The 16,033-nt window shown below is 38.0% G+C and overlaps 1 protein-coding gene across 1 annotated transcript in view; it reads left to right on the top strand.

Moving 5' to 3' along the window:
• Nucleotides 1-16,033, top strand: part of GLDC (glycine decarboxylase) — a 38,492-nt gene that overhangs the window by 16,515 nt on the left and 5,944 nt on the right. The window contains exons 5-20 of the mRNA XM_058823913.1: nt 145-222; nt 776-923; nt 1,154-1,350; nt 2,502-2,598; nt 3,545-3,650; nt 4,709-4,848; nt 5,610-5,690; nt 6,214-6,311; nt 6,805-6,889; nt 6,984-7,025; nt 8,946-9,088; nt 9,922-9,997; nt 13,049-13,174; nt 14,137-14,286; nt 14,737-14,849; nt 15,575-15,716. Coding sequence (XP_058679896.1) covers nt 145-222; nt 776-923; nt 1,154-1,350; nt 2,502-2,598; nt 3,545-3,650; nt 4,709-4,848; nt 5,610-5,690; nt 6,214-6,311; nt 6,805-6,889; nt 6,984-7,025; nt 8,946-9,088; nt 9,922-9,997; nt 13,049-13,174; nt 14,137-14,286; nt 14,737-14,849; nt 15,575-15,716 — 1,822 coding nt within the window. The remainder of the gene's footprint in view (nt 1-144; nt 223-775; nt 924-1,153; nt 1,351-2,501; nt 2,599-3,544; nt 3,651-4,708; nt 4,849-5,609; nt 5,691-6,213; nt 6,312-6,804; nt 6,890-6,983; nt 7,026-8,945; nt 9,089-9,921; nt 9,998-13,048; nt 13,175-14,136; nt 14,287-14,736; nt 14,850-15,574; nt 15,717-16,033) is intronic.

Below are 16,033 nucleotides of genomic sequence, written 5' to 3' on the forward strand. Positions count from 1 at the left end.
CTTACACTTAATCTGGTTATAATAACCAATATTTTCAACTGCCTTTTTACATAGAAAAACTCACTTCTAGAAAATAAGCTAATTTATTTCCATTGGAAACAATATATTATTGATGTGTAAACCTTCTTTTTCTTTTTTTAACAGACACAACAAAAGGAGAAAGTTCTATGTAGATGCCCGATGCCACCCTCAAACTATAGCAGTGGTCCAAACTAGAGCAAAGTAATGTTTTCCTCCATTTTCCACCATATCTTTTCCCTTACACTGAATCATTTTCCATCTGTGCCTTTTTGCTGTATAACTAACATTTCTGGCCTGTGCTTTCTTTGCAAACTAAAAGCAGAAGTCTGTTATGATTTGACATTACTTCTAGTTCAAATACAACTGCAAAGAAATTAAAGCTGTTTAAAAAGAGACTAAACATATCATAAAAAGAAAATATTTAATTTTTCCTTTAAATTATTCCATAACTGCATACATTTGACTGTTGAATTCAGCCTGGTCATTTTTTTCTTTTACTAGGAAGCAAGTATCTTAAGCATTCTCTTTTTGCTTTGCTCTGTATTTCTGATGATGATATCAAATGTAATTCTTCTTCAGTACTATATACCATAATGTGAAACTTTCTCAGTGCTTAGTGCTGCAAAGATGTTCAACTGTCTTTGTATGTTAAAGAAAAGAGTCATATATGACTCCATGGAAACATCTTATTAAGTATGACTCCAAGGTCGGAGGTGGTTTGAATATTTTACCTTCTGCATGTTTTTGTTTCCAGTTATACAGGTGTTATTACGGAGCTCAAATTACCCCATGAGATGGATTTCAGTGGAAAGGATGTCAGTGGAGTGTTATTTCAGTATCCAGACACTGAAGGGAAGATTGAAGACTTCTCTGAACTTGTTGAAAGAGCTCATCAGAATGGGGTAAATTTTATTGGTCACACAGATATCAATCTGACAGCCATTTTCATAAAACTAAGTGTTAATGAGATACCCTTTCAGCTACATGCAATTCATAACCATTACAACCATTGCACTTCAGCTCCATGCAAGTGATGTGGTGCTGTTTGAAACTAGATAAAAAAACCTAGCTCCCATGTAGACACCGTTCCTTCAGAGGAGAGGCTGACTGCTTTGTGCGTTTCTGTTCTCAGACTCTTGCCTGCTGTGCTACTGACCTTCTGGCCCTCTGTATTCTGAAGCCTCCCGGAGAGTTTGGGGTAGATGTTGTCCTGGGTAACTCCCAGAGGTTTGGCGTCCCGCTGTGCTATGGGGGACCCCATGCAGCATTCTTTGCTGTGAAGGAAAATCTAGTGAGAATGATGCCGGGCAGAATGGTGGGTGTCACAAGGTAAGGGCTCCCTCGGCCATGAAGTGAAGATTGAAGCCATAGAGTCTTAGAATCCTTAAGGTTAGAAGAACCTTCAAGATCATCAAGTACAACTATCAGCCTACCACAATGTTCACCACTAAGCCATGTTCTCTAGTGTCATATCCACATTTTTTGAACACTTCCAGGGATGGTGATGCTGTCACTTCCTGGGCAGCCTGTTCCAATGGTTTAGAACCCTTTATTTGAAAATTGTTTACCTGATATCCTGTCTAAAGTCTCCCCTCAGAGATCCTAGTAACAAATAAGAAACCATAAAAAACACCCTATGACCATCTTGTGCAGCCTTTGTGAACAACAGGTGACCATGGTGTTGTACTAACCACCCTATTTGTTTGAAAACGGTGAGACTAAAAGTTCCCTTCAGTTTTGAGGAAGCAAGCTTCCAGAATTCCATTTGTGTGGAACTGTCTATAGTTCTTGTGGCATTGTGGGATGAAGAGATAACCAAAAGCAGAGTGGATTCATTGTGACGGCAGGAGGCTTTGCAAGCTAACTTACTCCACATATTTGTATTGACTTTTTCTCTGTCATCCAATCTTATAAAACATAAATGGAAAGAAGTAGAAAATTCAGCGAACCTCCAAAATAATCTAGAAGGAACTTAATCTAGTTCAAATTATAGTTATGCAGAGAAACAGTGTGCAAAATCTGCTTCTGATAATTGCTGATAGTGATGTATACTGTGTATTTTGAGAAGATGTCAAACTAGTAATAATTGAAATGCAAAGTAATTGTCACTAGGAACACTGCACATCTTTGTCACAGAGGCTATCCAGAAGTACTCCAGTAACCAAAATAACTAAAACATTCACAGTTATCAATAAACTTAGGAATATTCAATTTATGTTATTTTTCAGTTCAAATAGCTGCAATAATCTCTATCATTTTAAGGCAAATACCAAATTTCCTGTAGTTAAACAGAAATCTAGAGGTGCTTTAGTCTTGCTTTGTTTGATATTGCAACTGTCCTGACGTATGCTTTGTTCTCTCTAGCACCCTTCTGTCTCTGAGGATAGATAATTAGTTTCAGGTTAGCATGTATAAAGTTCTGTGTCATAAATAACTGTAATTTTAAAGTAACAGAAGCAACATTTTCACTTGTGGCTTAGAGATGCAAGTGGGAAGGAAGTGTACCGGCTTGCTTTACAAACACGAGAGCAGCACATCAGGAGGGATAAAGCTACCAGCAACATCTGCACAGCGCAGGTAACTTACACTTTATTTTCAGGGCTAGAAAGGAACAAGTTGAACAACAAATTACCTATACTTTAGAGAGATTTTAGTAGAAAAATGAAGGACATAAAAATATTCTGGTCTTTGTTCATTTGTTTTGAATGATGGGGTCTGCTTGAAAAGACAGTTTTACTATCTGTTTCCTTACTGCAGTCCTGAATTCTTGCAGTGTCATGAATCTGTCTGTCTTGTAGCATAAACACCACTTAGTGGCATGTTTGTTATAAGCAAGACAGAACTTTTCAGAATGTAGAAGAGAATTCCAATGGTCTTCTGCCAACTCAAGGCAGAAGAAATAAACTTTTAATTTATAAAACTAATTATTCAAATTGTCACAACTTATATTTTTTGTCTATGCAATTTGATGCAAGAATGTTACATCATCAATGTAATATCTTTACAGGAAAATACCATGATTAAGTAAGTATCAGAGTTCCAACAGTATCCAAAATAGTTATTTTCAGCATACTTCCACAGACCTCCAGCCAGCCAGAGTCATAACTGTTTTTGCTCCTAGCATTGCCTTCCTCCTGCTCTTATGTTGTGACAGATTTTGAGAAGAGATTATTATTGACACAAGTTTATATACTTACTATTAAGGAGATACTCTATAGTTTTTTTGTACTGATCCTTGACTTTAAAGTCTTTAAAGATCTTTGTTGCAGTAGTTGAATTTAAGTACATGTTAATTGCTAAAACAATTACATTTCAAACAGCATTGAATTCATAATCAGTCCTTACAGTTTCATAAAAGTATGTTGCCTTTCCCTCCTTTTATTTTGTAGGCAGGAGATGAGTAGCTATAACATCAGCTGAGGATGTGTGGTTTTCTCTGGGTGCTAAAGAAACTTTCCACTGAACTGACATGAAGTAGTCTTTGCTCACAATAACAATATCCTGAACTATATTTGGATCCTAGGCTCTTCTGGCTAACATGTCAGCCATGTTTGGGATATACCATGGGTCGGATGGACTAAGGCACATTGCAAGACGAGTACACAATGCTGCTCTAATCTTGGCTGAAGGTGCGTACTTAATGTTTACAGAAACTCTTCTAAAACCCTTACCCCTTAAAAACACATCTTAAATAAACTTGCAGGGCAGAGCAGGGGTGTCCATCTGATGTGTGCTCTCTCAACTTGAGAGGCACCATTTTAATACAAAATTCTCAGCTGATGGTTTTTGTGTAGTTCTAGTAATGACATCCAAGAATAAGATGTCTGTGTGATAAGAACTTGCAGTCATTGCTTCTGTTTTCTTGGGAAACTTAACAGAAGTCTGCAGAGTGAGTCCCTGGATGGTACTGTTGAACTGGTCTTTGCCAGCATCCACTTCTTTTGATGGACCATCCTAGCTTACTCACAGAAATCTGCACAGAGTATAAATAATATAGCAAAGGAAGGTAATAAATTATATTAAAGCAATAGAAACATTTCAGTTAAATTGGGTGGAGTATCATATCTGCTGCAAACATTGAAATCCCAAAGCTTAATAGCTGAAGAAAAGCACAAAATCTGTAGCAGAACAAAATGATTGCACCTGGACTATGTGGTCTGGTAGGGTTTTTTTTTCTCTAATACTACCACGGCTGTCAGAAGGAGCTATACAAAACTGGAATATTTGGAACCAAGGGATTACTGTAAGAAACATCCATACTTTATTTGCCAGATAGCCAGAAGACCTCTTCCTACTGGAAAAAACCCTAAGACTCTAAACTTTGTTATGGCAAGTTCTGTGGCAATTCATATCCATTAATATCTCCCCAATCTTATTATTTTGTCCTTATTGCATTCATATACCAACACTGCTCTTGTATATATGTCAGATTTGATGTATCAGAATTACCTTCCCTAGACTCAATCTGCATTATTACTTAGGTTTGAATCTGATTTAGTTGCATTTCATGCACAGTAACATTTCAATAAAAATATGGTCATTTTGCTGCTTTTTACACAAGGGCCATATTTTGCTTTATTATGTAAAAGCATTTATTTATGAGATACATAGTATTGCTCTGTAACTGCCACCTTAGCAAACAAGACACTGTGCATATATAATAGAATTAACTTGCTGTTTTTTATAGGTCTCAGGCGAGCTGGTCACAAGCTACATCACGATCTGTTCTTTGACACCTTGACAATCACGTGTGGATGCTCAGTCAAAGAGGTTTTGGACAGGGCAGCTCTTAGAAAGATAAATTTTCGGATTTATAGTGATGGCAGGGTAAGCAACTTTCTAAACCTTTGATAAATTCAGAAATTTTGTAGTGTGACATTTTCTTCATTAAGTCTCTAATCATTACATTACAATCTGTGCTAAACAGAACAAAATTATTTAAGATCTTGTAGTTTGCTCAGATATATCCATCAATTATAAAGATAATATAAAGAATGAACTTGTGATGCACTGAACTTCCAGAAATAATGATTGTGTTTACATTTTATGCCAATTAGGAGGATTATCTAATCTGTTCACATTAAATACGCCACTAAGGGGTAGAGTGGAGACACTCTAAAATTTAATGATGAAACACAAGGTGACATCCAGAATTCAGGTCCTGTGGCAGTGTTTGAAGGCAGACTGAAATCTAAACCACATCTTGGTTGGCACTAAAGACCTCTTCAGAGAGTGTAGTATGTTCTGTAAATTGGAATGGGGGAAGGGGTGTTACAGGAAAATGGGCGATTTTCTTATTAAGTAGAAAACACTTAGAAACACTGGAAAGGAGGTCATGAGTATCAAAGTTTCTGAGCCATCTGGCTTGGATGGTTTAGGAGGGTAAAGGAAGGAACTGGAAAATGTTATATAAATAAAATAAATTTATATATCATAAATACCTATAAATATGTATGTTTACATATTGTTGGGTAGGATGCTTTTTTTTTTTCCTCTTGTGTTTCTGGAAACAGTTTCTTGACCAAAACAAATGTACTATGTCTCTAGAATAAACAGCTTTAAGTAATTACTGGTGCTTTTATCCATAGCTTGGAGTATCACTTGATGAAACTGTAAATGAGAAAGATCTAGATGACATATTATGGATTTTTGGTTGCGAGTCTTCTTCTGTAAGTACATAATAGGTAATGTGGATTAAATTATCTGAATGTTTCCAGAGTTTAATGAAAACCAAAACTGGTCTTGTATAGTGGGTTTCTATATGATGACCATTTGTTAAATATTAAGAATTTCAGATCCTCTCTTAAATAAAGAGGTAGTGTTAAATAGAGGATTTATATGCCATTTTCTGGTTGCGGCATTCAGTTCCTTCGGTCAGCTTGGACACCTTGCATTAAGGGTATTAAGTGTGGTCAGGTATTTCTTTCCCCACTGGAATTTTTGTCGCATGTCATTAGCATTTAGCAGCAACACCTACAAGATAAGGACTACTGAGACATTAAAGCTACCCAGTTTTAATATATCGCTGTTGTCATGCTAGGTATATACAGATACATATGATATCAAAGGTGGGGGTTTTACCTTAAAAGCTGACTAAATCCTGAGGCAAACTGTTTTATAAGCTAGTTCTAATGGAAGTTGACTACAAAAAAAATCCACTAAAATAATTGACTCTGTTTCTTTTTGTTGAAGGAGCTAATTGCTGAAGGTATGGGTGAGGAAACCAAAGGCATCTTTAGCACCCCATTTAAGAGAACTTCCAAATTCTTGACACACCAGGTTTTCAACAGGTTTGTGAACGTCTGATTGCTACTTTTGGGGAATCTGAATGTATGTTTGCTGTTTTTAGGGAATCTGAAATATCTCCTTTCTAAACCAGCAGTGGAGTCAGTTGAGGACAGTTTGGTACCTAGATTCATACAGCAACTCATTACTCTAAAATAAGATATTAGTAGTGTTTTTAGCTATCCTCTCATTTTAAATGAGCAGAGCAATGCTCATGACCACTGAGGGAATGTGTCTTTCCATTAATCTGCTGCATTGTACAACCTACCATTTGAGGACATGGTATCCTTGTATTCCATATTTACTGATAGTGTTACTGAGATAAATAATAAGCATTTTTAATCTGTGTCACTATTAGTAAGCTTAAAGTGCCAGTTTGAAAAGAACTACTTGGTATATATTAATAACTATCCTCAGTCTTACTTCTTTTTTGTGCTCTTTTCCTTTTCCTGGTACAGCTGATCTGCTTGCCTTAACATTGTGTTTTGTGTTCTCCAGCTATCACTCTGAGACAAATATTGTGCGGTACATGAAAAGATTAGAAAACAAAGATATTTCCCTTGTTCACAGCATGATTCCCTTGGTAGGTATTTACCAAAAAGAAAAGACAAAAAATTATGTACTTACCTATGTGTTTATGTATTTCAATAAATACTGATGTGTGTTTGTATTTTTAGGGGTCCTGCACAATGAAACTCAATAGTTCAGCTGAACTCACAGTAAGTTGCAATAATACTGTCTCACTTGATATCCACATGAGTAGACTATCTGGCCAGTGTCATTCCAGTGAAGTAAAGCCTGTTTTTGGTCTGATACCTCACCTGAGGAGGCAGTTTCAGGGGCAGCTGAAGTCTCCCTCTCCCTTTTCCACTAAGAAAACATTCTGCACAAGTAGGACTGCAACAACAGAAGGAGAGTATGTGGTTTTGAAGACTCGATTTTGAAAAAAATTATGAAAACAGTTTTTGGAATTAGGTATCACAGTCCTGTTCCCTCAAGCAATGTTGCATTACCTAAATTCTTTCTGCTTTACAGATCTTAAAATCAAATCCTCAGAAATATGGAAAGAGTCAGATGGGACAGACAATTCATGCTTCTTTTTCAGTTTGCAATTTCTTAGAATAATTCCCGTTTCCACAGCTGAAGAGTCCCCAGATATCTTCATTTTTTTAGCTGATAGCACATGAAGTAGAGCTTTAGCCAGGCTATTTGATTACCAAATGACTTTTTGACTTGGAATGTGCTTGCTTTGCTGTCTTCCTGCTGTCTTCTCACTTTCAGTAGTTTCCTTTGTCCCCTTTCTCTCACTGCTTTCTCTCTTTCCCTTCACTGTTTTATGTCTTGTATATTTCCTCTAAGTAACACTAATACTATTCTCAGCAACTTCTCTTTGTTTACCTTGTAGACACCACAGCTCTATGTAAGGGTAGGTGAAATTAAGAATTTTTAAGCATATTCCTAATGTTAGAAAATCTGAGAATTACAGTATCATTTATGTTAGAAAACAACCTTTAGATTAAGTCCAACTGTTGACCTGGCACTTCTAAGTCCATCACTAAACCTTGTTCCTGATCACCATATCTACATATCTCATAAACACTTTCAGGGGTGTTGACTTCAGCAGTTCTTTAGGGAGGCTGTTCAAATGCTTGTTAACCCCTTCTGTGAGTACATTTTTCTTTATATCCAGTCTTGTCTTACCAGTTACTACCTGGGAAGAAACCAACCCGCCCTGGCTACACTCTCAGGCAGTTGTAGGGCTGTAGATGTTGTGTCCAGGGTCCCAGGTGCATGTGCGCATGTACCCTTCTGTAGATGTTTGCTCTCTATGCAAATTAATTATCATGCATAGTCAATGTTCTTCTAGGCCTTTCTGGAAATGGGTCAGAGGGCTTTGGAGGTCTTTGGTGGTCTTGATTACCCCCACTGGATCAACCTTTGGTGAACAGTCCATGCTCTTTTCTCAACCTCATTGCTGCACTTGGGGTGTTCTGTGTTGTGCTGAGTATATCCAGAAGCCAGAACAAGGACTGTTGTCCCAGGAAACTGCTCTACCTCCAGCTCCATGTGGCCCCCTTCTCCACCTGCATCCTGTTCTTTCTTGCCCATTTACACAGTCTGCTCTTATCAACAATCCTTGTCTCGCTTCTCACCTATCTGTCCATCAGTGTTTGAGACATACACATTAGCCCCTTATCTTCTAGGCTTTTGCACCATCCCATGGCTTAAACATCAACATGGACATGGTGATCTGCTGAGAAGAGAAAAAAGGGCAAGAGAGAAAGGGGCTAATGTATTCTATAAGCTACTTCTAAGCTTTGGGGGTAATCTCTTTATAATACCCCAAAACTTTATGTGTAATCTGATTACAAAAATAAAAAGCTAAAAGGTTAACATTAAATCAGTTAACATTAGACCTTACTGAACCTCACATGACTAACCTTAGCCTCATCCAATCCAGCCTGTCCAGATCCCTCTGTAGAGCCTTCCAAGCCTCCAGCAGATCAACATACTTGGTGTTTGATACTTAATTGACCACAAGGCAACTTCATTCCTTCACAGAGTTTAACAGAACAGAGTTGTCTGTAGAGTATTTTGTTACAGCATTCTTTATATATTTGTTTGGTTTGTTTTTATAGCCTATTACATGGAGAGAATTTGCCAACATCCACCCTTTTGTTCCTCTGGATCAAGCTCAAGGGTATCAGCAGCTTTTCAAGGATTTAGAGAAGGACCTATGTGAGATTACAGGCTATGACAAAATCTCCTTCCAGCCAAACAGGTAGGAACATTTTTCCTGAGTGTTTGCACCTTGAGACATGATACCAAAACCTTATCTCCAAAGAGGATGTGCAAGCCAAACATGGAAGAATTTTCCAAAATCAAATTTTTCTTGAATGCTGGATTACTAAATTACTAAGTAGTCATTTTTTTAAAAACTATGGTATCTTATTTTGTCTCATCTCTTCTGAAAGTTTAGCAATTTGGTCTTTTTATTTCTTTTAATATTTCCTCCCATGAACTGAAAATAAAGATTTGGGATAGGAATAAGATGTGTGACCTGCCAGGTGTTTAATTGTCGAAACTGGTAGGTAGTGCACTAGGTTTGACTGAAGAATGCCTGAGATCTCTGTGCTCACTAAAAGCAGCATTTAATGAGTACTGCTGCAGCCTGTTTGTGTTCTCTAGTAGTTTTGATACAAAATGAACAGCAAGAACTTACTCTACAATAAGCCTATAACTGAAAGACCTTTTATGTTTCATGATATACACTTTGCTACGCATTTCAATATTAGTTTGCCTCACTGTAATCAAGCACAGAGTCCCCTGCTAGCTGCAGAAATGTGGACCCTCTCAGCCACCAGAAGGATTTAACATTGTAGTATAAACTTATAAAATGGCATCGCCTGTCATCTACTTTTTTCATTTACATCTAGCTGTTAATTTAAGCATGGCCATTTGTAATTTTATCTTAGGAATGTGCCCTGTTTAATTTGCTGACACTTGCCTGAAGTCATGGGTAAGGGTTAGGGCAGGACAGTTTTGAAGTTCTGTCAGAGAGGTGGCACCTCCTGCTTTGTGTGCCATGTAACGGTGTTTGTGTTCTTCTTGCAGTGGAGCCCAAGGAGAGTACGCAGGCTTGGCTGCAATCAAAGCTTACTTAAATGCCAAAGGAGAACGTCATAGAACCGTGAGTGTCAATGCTCGTGTGGGGAAGAGGGTTCAGTGGGAATTGGAGAGTTGATTCAGCAGCTGACAATCGTGTATTGTCGCTTCTGATAGGCTTTCAGTACTCTATGCTTCCCACCAGGATCTTGGTAACATCTTAAAAGTTTTTACAGACCTGAGAATGACCCAGGGAAGGGTGATTGTGCTGAGTGTGACTTGGTTTGATTTAACCTTCTTCACATGAATTGTGGAGGAAGCACTGTTCATAACACAGGGATCTCTTGGCCAATGGTGAGCTGTGCTTTCACAGTGTCAAGGCTTTGTCTCTATGCCACTGCCCTGTCCTGACCCCATCCTTTCCCAGCAAGCAGGCTGGGTGTCAGCAAGGGGCTGGGAGAGACACAGCCAGCTGACCCTGGCTGACCCAAAGGCTGCTGGTGCCAGATAATGGCATGCTCAACAACAAAAGCTCAGGGGAAAGAGGGCAAAGCAGGAAAGGTCATGCTTATGGCATTTTAATTCCCAAGCAACATGCAGTGTGGTCGGCCATGGGAAGTTGGGAAGGCTGGAAGGAAGGAAGGAAGGAAATTGAGGTATATTTACAATTTCATCTGACACCCTCTCACTCTTGAAAGATGATGAACAGTTGACATATCATGTGTTAATTCTGGGATTATTTATTATATTATTTTCCATCCTAATTTCCTAGCTGGATTCTAGTTATTTGTCCATCCTTCTCAAAAAAGCCATTTTATAACTTCGGTTATCTTTAAAGCTTTTGTGTTCCTTTTACTTTTTTTTGCTTATTCCCTTTATAGTTTTTGATGCAGTTGCTTTCTTTCCCACCAAAATGGTGAGCTTGTTTAGTAGCAGTAAGTTCAAAGCTAAAGGATCACAGTTGTGGGTTGTTAAGATGGTTTTCTTGTGTCATACTTTAGATCTGTCTGTCTCCAGTATACATGTACTGCTTGGAATGCTGCCCCACAATACTGTGGGTCCTTTTCTGAACTCTGCAATCCATTCTTTTAATGACCTGGGGGGTTTTGTATTAAAGGATATTTGGCATTTCACTGGGTGTCTCCATTAGAAACACAATTATGAGTAATTTTAAATGTTAGAGAACCAGCACAGATATTTATAATAACCTTCCCAATTAAGCCACTGGAAGTTAGTTTAGGAACGTTTTTTGGGACCACATAAAGAAATTTCTTTGGAAGTCTGGGATTACTGAGGTCTTCTTTTTTTACACACCCATACAGTTGGCTTTAAAGAGAAGGGAAAAAGTCCTTAGTGCAATAGAATACATATCCTTTGAACCTGATTTTATCCTTGGCTTTGGGACTCACTTATCTTCTCAGAATGGAAGCATCACTGTCCTGGCCTCCTGGGAGCTGTAGCCTCTGTGTGAGGAAACCATCTAAAACTGAATATAAGTGTTGTCTTCTTCTCTCTCTTTTTCTTTGTTGCATCCAGATCACATCAAACTTACTTTACAGTTACAAAGTCTGTTTTGTGAGTAGTTTTTACTCAGTGGGAAGTGGAATTAGGTTAAAATTTTATTCCTTGGAGAGTTGTCTTCTGATTGTCTGTGTGTCATCTGTCATTCCTCTTTTTCTGTGCAAGACCCTTAGGCTTCTCTGAGTGTCTGTGAGTACTTCTGTGGTCTGAAAACACCCGGAGGGGAACTGCACCGGAGAGCCTGGGGGCTGCTTGCACTTTACTCACACTTTACAGATTTCAAATGTTACAGGAAAACCATGGTACTCTCGGGAAAGAGTAAAAAGGAATAAGAAAATAAGGAAGCCTGCAAAACACTGCAGTGCTTTTTTCTGCTAGGCTGGAGAAAGCAATTACGCCAGCAGCTCAAGGTTCCCTTGGTTGGGCACGCTTGGATTTGGTGCCCTCTGGTGGGAAAAAAGGATGGACACGGAACTGGCAGCTCACATCCCTGCTTTTCTGTGCCATCGATGGTGTCCTTTTCTGTGCCATCGATGGTGTCCGTAGGCCTTGGTGCCATCTGGAGGCACTTTCCATTTCAGCTATGCGGATAAATGGCTACAGATGCGGCACAGCTCTTCCTGGAGCTGGCGCTGGGACCCCTGTGTTTCTGGGCTTTGGAAGTACTCACATTTGTCTCAGCATCACTGTGGAGGATAGAGTTCCATGAACCATCATGCAGTTTCTGTAGAAGAAAATAATTTTTGGCTTTTTGGTTTTCTTTTTCGTTTTGTTTTGGGGTTTTTTGTTTGTTGTTGTTTTGTTCATTTGCTAGTTTTTTGTTGGTTGGTTAGTTGGGTGTTCTTAGGGTTTTTTTGTGTGTGTGGTTTTTGTTTGGTTGCTTGGTTCATTTGGTTTTGTGGGTTTTTTTTGGTTTTTTTGTTTGGTTGTTTTTGGGGGTTTTGTTTGGGGTTTTTGGAGAAATATTTATTGTCTTTAGGAAGGGAGGAGCTCCAAAAAAACGCCTGGAGATATCCTGAAACGTGCACAATTTTCCTATGACTGACAAGAGCCTACCTTTATTTAATTAGAAGTGCTTCTCTTTTTTTTTTTCTTTTGAAGTTAACTGTACAAAGCATGCAAGTAGCTCTGAGTTTCTCATCTATAGCCAAAATATTTTGGTCTAAATTTTTGTTTTGAATAGAATACAGAAGAAAATGCTTTGGAAGCCAGAAGAAGTTGCAGTGGAAATTTGGAATTAGGCAGTTTTTCCTTTCAAGTAATTGTACATATGGAGACTGATAACTGTAAAAAAAAAAAATTGTGTTTTAAAAAAAGGTGGGATGAGGCAAAAAAAAATTTAAATATAAGTATCTGAAATAATATTCTGGAATTGCATCCCTAAATATGATTATGCAGCAAATGAAACTTTGGTAATAAGTGTTAAATGCTGATACCTGAATGGATTTTCCTTAAAAATTTAGTTGCATTGTTCTGCAAAAGAGGCAGTTTGCTGGTACCATCAGGATTTCTTTTCAAAACTTTGATAATGAATTGTAGCTGTGTGTGGATCATAAAACATTAAGATTTTTTAAACTAGTTATACTTTAGGCTCATTTTTTCTTTCCCTTCCAAGGTTTGCCTTATTCCTAAATCTGCTCATGGTACTAATCCAGCAAGTGCACAAATGGCAGGGATGAAGATTCAGCCCATTGAAGTGGATAAAAATGGGAGCATTGATATTTCTCATTTAAAAGCAATGGTGAGTATTTAATTATCTTTGATTTTCAAGGAACACTTCTTCTCTGAAGGTAATAGTGTTGGCAGCTGAATCACATTTTTCTACAAGAAAAAATAAAGCAATAATACTGAATACGTGCTTTGAAAGGATTAAATAATTTTTTTTTCCTCATTCAGACACTAACTATGTGACAATTGTAAGATTCCTTTTAATTTGAGGATCTTTAGTGCAGGATTTGCTCAAAGAGTCTTTGTACACAGTAGACTCTTTTATAGCAGATCCTTTTGGTCCACAGCTAGTACTGGAAATGAGCAAGCCATGTTCATGAATGTGAAGCATTTGAAACTGCATTTCAGCCTTCTTTCAGCAAAGTTCAAGTCCATCTCTGCTGGAGAAACTGTTGCTAGGCAACTACTTTTTTTCTCTTTTTAAAGTATATTGACTGCAGGTGAATCTTGCAATGCAAGGGATTAGCAGGACACATTTCCACATTTGGACAAACTCTTATGGCAGTCATAGAATTCTACTGCTGAAAGTAGGGGGAATGGTCATTATTTCACATTAACTTGAAGGCCAAATTTTCATTGGGTTGTCTGAAGGTCCCAAAAGAGAGTGTTTTACACATGAATATCTATATGTATGTACACTAATATATGTGTATGTATATATTTGTGTATGTATATGTATGTATGTACATGTGTGTATATATGTGTGTGTGTGTGTATGCATGCAGCTTTCAATACCTGCCTTTTCAACCCTGATTTAAAATTCTGATTTATTCAGAAATCACTCTTTTTCACTAGGCGTGGCTGAAGAAGGGAGCCCAGTATCCTTTGCTGACTATAAGTAACTTTGACTATCTTCTGATAGGCCTGCTTCCCACCTGTAAAACACTCTGACTTTACTTGTATTTTTTTAAATAAAATCTTGAGAAGCCTTCAGAGCCTCAGTGACCTTTTCTTCTCTCCCCTCCCTGCCACCAGGTGGACAAGCACAAGGAGAACTTGGCAGCCATCATGATCACGTACCCTTCCACCAATGGTGTGTTTGAGGAGGAGATTGGAGACGTGTGTGACCTCATTCACAAACATGGAGGCCAAGTTTACTTAGATGGAGCAAATATGAATGCTCAGGTACAAAAACTGGGAAGATTTTTTACTAACGGGAATGCTTGGAATAAAAATAGCACAGCAGTACTCAGTTCAGACTGTAACCCAGCTTCCATGCAAGATGCCACAGTGTTTGGGGGAGGATGTGAGATTTCCGAGATCAGTAATTAAAATTAGATGGTGAAAGTAATTCTCTTTTACTTGATTTTCCCCTGAAATGCGTCGTAAGATTTATGAGTTGTTCACTGAAATTTGCTTAGTCTGCCTACCCTTTATCAAAGACATTCTTTACAGATGTAATTAAAAATTCCTAAAAAAAAATATTATTTGCATCAAGTTCTTGTTTATGATGCATCGTGATAAAGAAAAACATAAAAACATACACCATCTTTTTCAGCCTGTTGTCCTTGCATTCCGAAATAGGTCATAAATGGCATATGAAGAATGTTTTGAAACAGAGTATTCCCTTTACAGGTTGGTCTGTGTCGTCCTGGAGATTATGGCTCTGATGTCTCTCACTTAAATCTCCACAAAACCTTTTGCATTCCCCATGGAGGAGGAGGACCTGGAATGGGACCAATTGGAGTGTGGGTATCTCTATATTAGCCTTTCCTTAAAAAAAAAACCAAAACAATATATATACATATATTGCAAATTCCAATAAATATATATATATATATATATGTATATATATATATATATATATATATATATATATATATATATATATATATATATATATATATATATATTTACACACCCTAGTGAATCTTGGATGGGTGTTCACTTCAGTACAGAGCCGTGGCTGGGAGAGGTGTGATGTTGGTTGCAAGCATCTGTCCTTCTCCAGCACAATCATGTGCTCAGTGGTGGAATGTTCACCTATATCCCCAAACCCTGGCTTCCATGTTGCCTTCTGGTGTGCATGATAAACCTCACTCAGCAATGTGTTTCCTGAGTAAGAAATGGAGTTTGAGGGCTGATAATACTACATGTAGTCCAGAACACAGAACTGCTACACAAGCTGTGTGAATCTATCCTATGGAGCATTCTTGTTTCCTTAAAGGAAGATAATCTTACTTGTTTAAAAAGTAATTTTTATTTTGATAGCTCCATTAATATCTTGTGATAGGTTGAAAAACTGAGTGCCATCCTCCACTGGCACCAGCTGTGTTAATAACCTTTCTTTTGAAGAAGGCAGAGATCAGACTTCCTAGAGGACTGTGACTGAAAGCAAGGTGAAGAGAAACTACGGCTGAAACTGTCCAGATATACTAGTATTTTATCTCTAAAATCAATGTTTTTGTTTTAGGAAGAAACATTTGGCTCCCTACTTGCCTACCCACCCTGTGATCAAAATACAGACGGATAAGGATGCATGTCCTTTGGGTACTGTCAGTGCTGCACCTTGGGGTTCCAGTGCTATATTGCCAATTTCCTGGGTGTATATCAAGGTGTGTAGACTTTTATAAGGAGTATCAGCTGAGGTTCTCTTTCTCTTTCAAGTTCAGTGACCACTGGAACCACATGAACAGGTTTAAGAGCAGCTCATTTTGTTTGATATTATTTGTACAGACTGAAATGCAGTGAAATGAAGCGATGACAATCCAGTCACAGGTAATTTACATCCATCAAGCCTACTTGATTTATAGTAGGACAATGTTGCCACAAGAAAGGACATCAGGACAACGGTTGTATCTAACTCTTCTACCTTTTGTTTGTAATAGGTCTTGAGATAAGAGGACAACAGGCAGAAAATGACAGTCAGGCT

This window comes from Ammospiza caudacuta, chromosome Z (assembly GCF_027887145.1).
Source record: "Ammospiza caudacuta isolate bAmmCau1 chromosome Z, bAmmCau1.pri, whole genome shotgun sequence".
NCBI classification, from domain to species: domain Eukaryota; kingdom Metazoa; phylum Chordata; class Aves; order Passeriformes; family Passerellidae; genus Ammospiza; species Ammospiza caudacuta.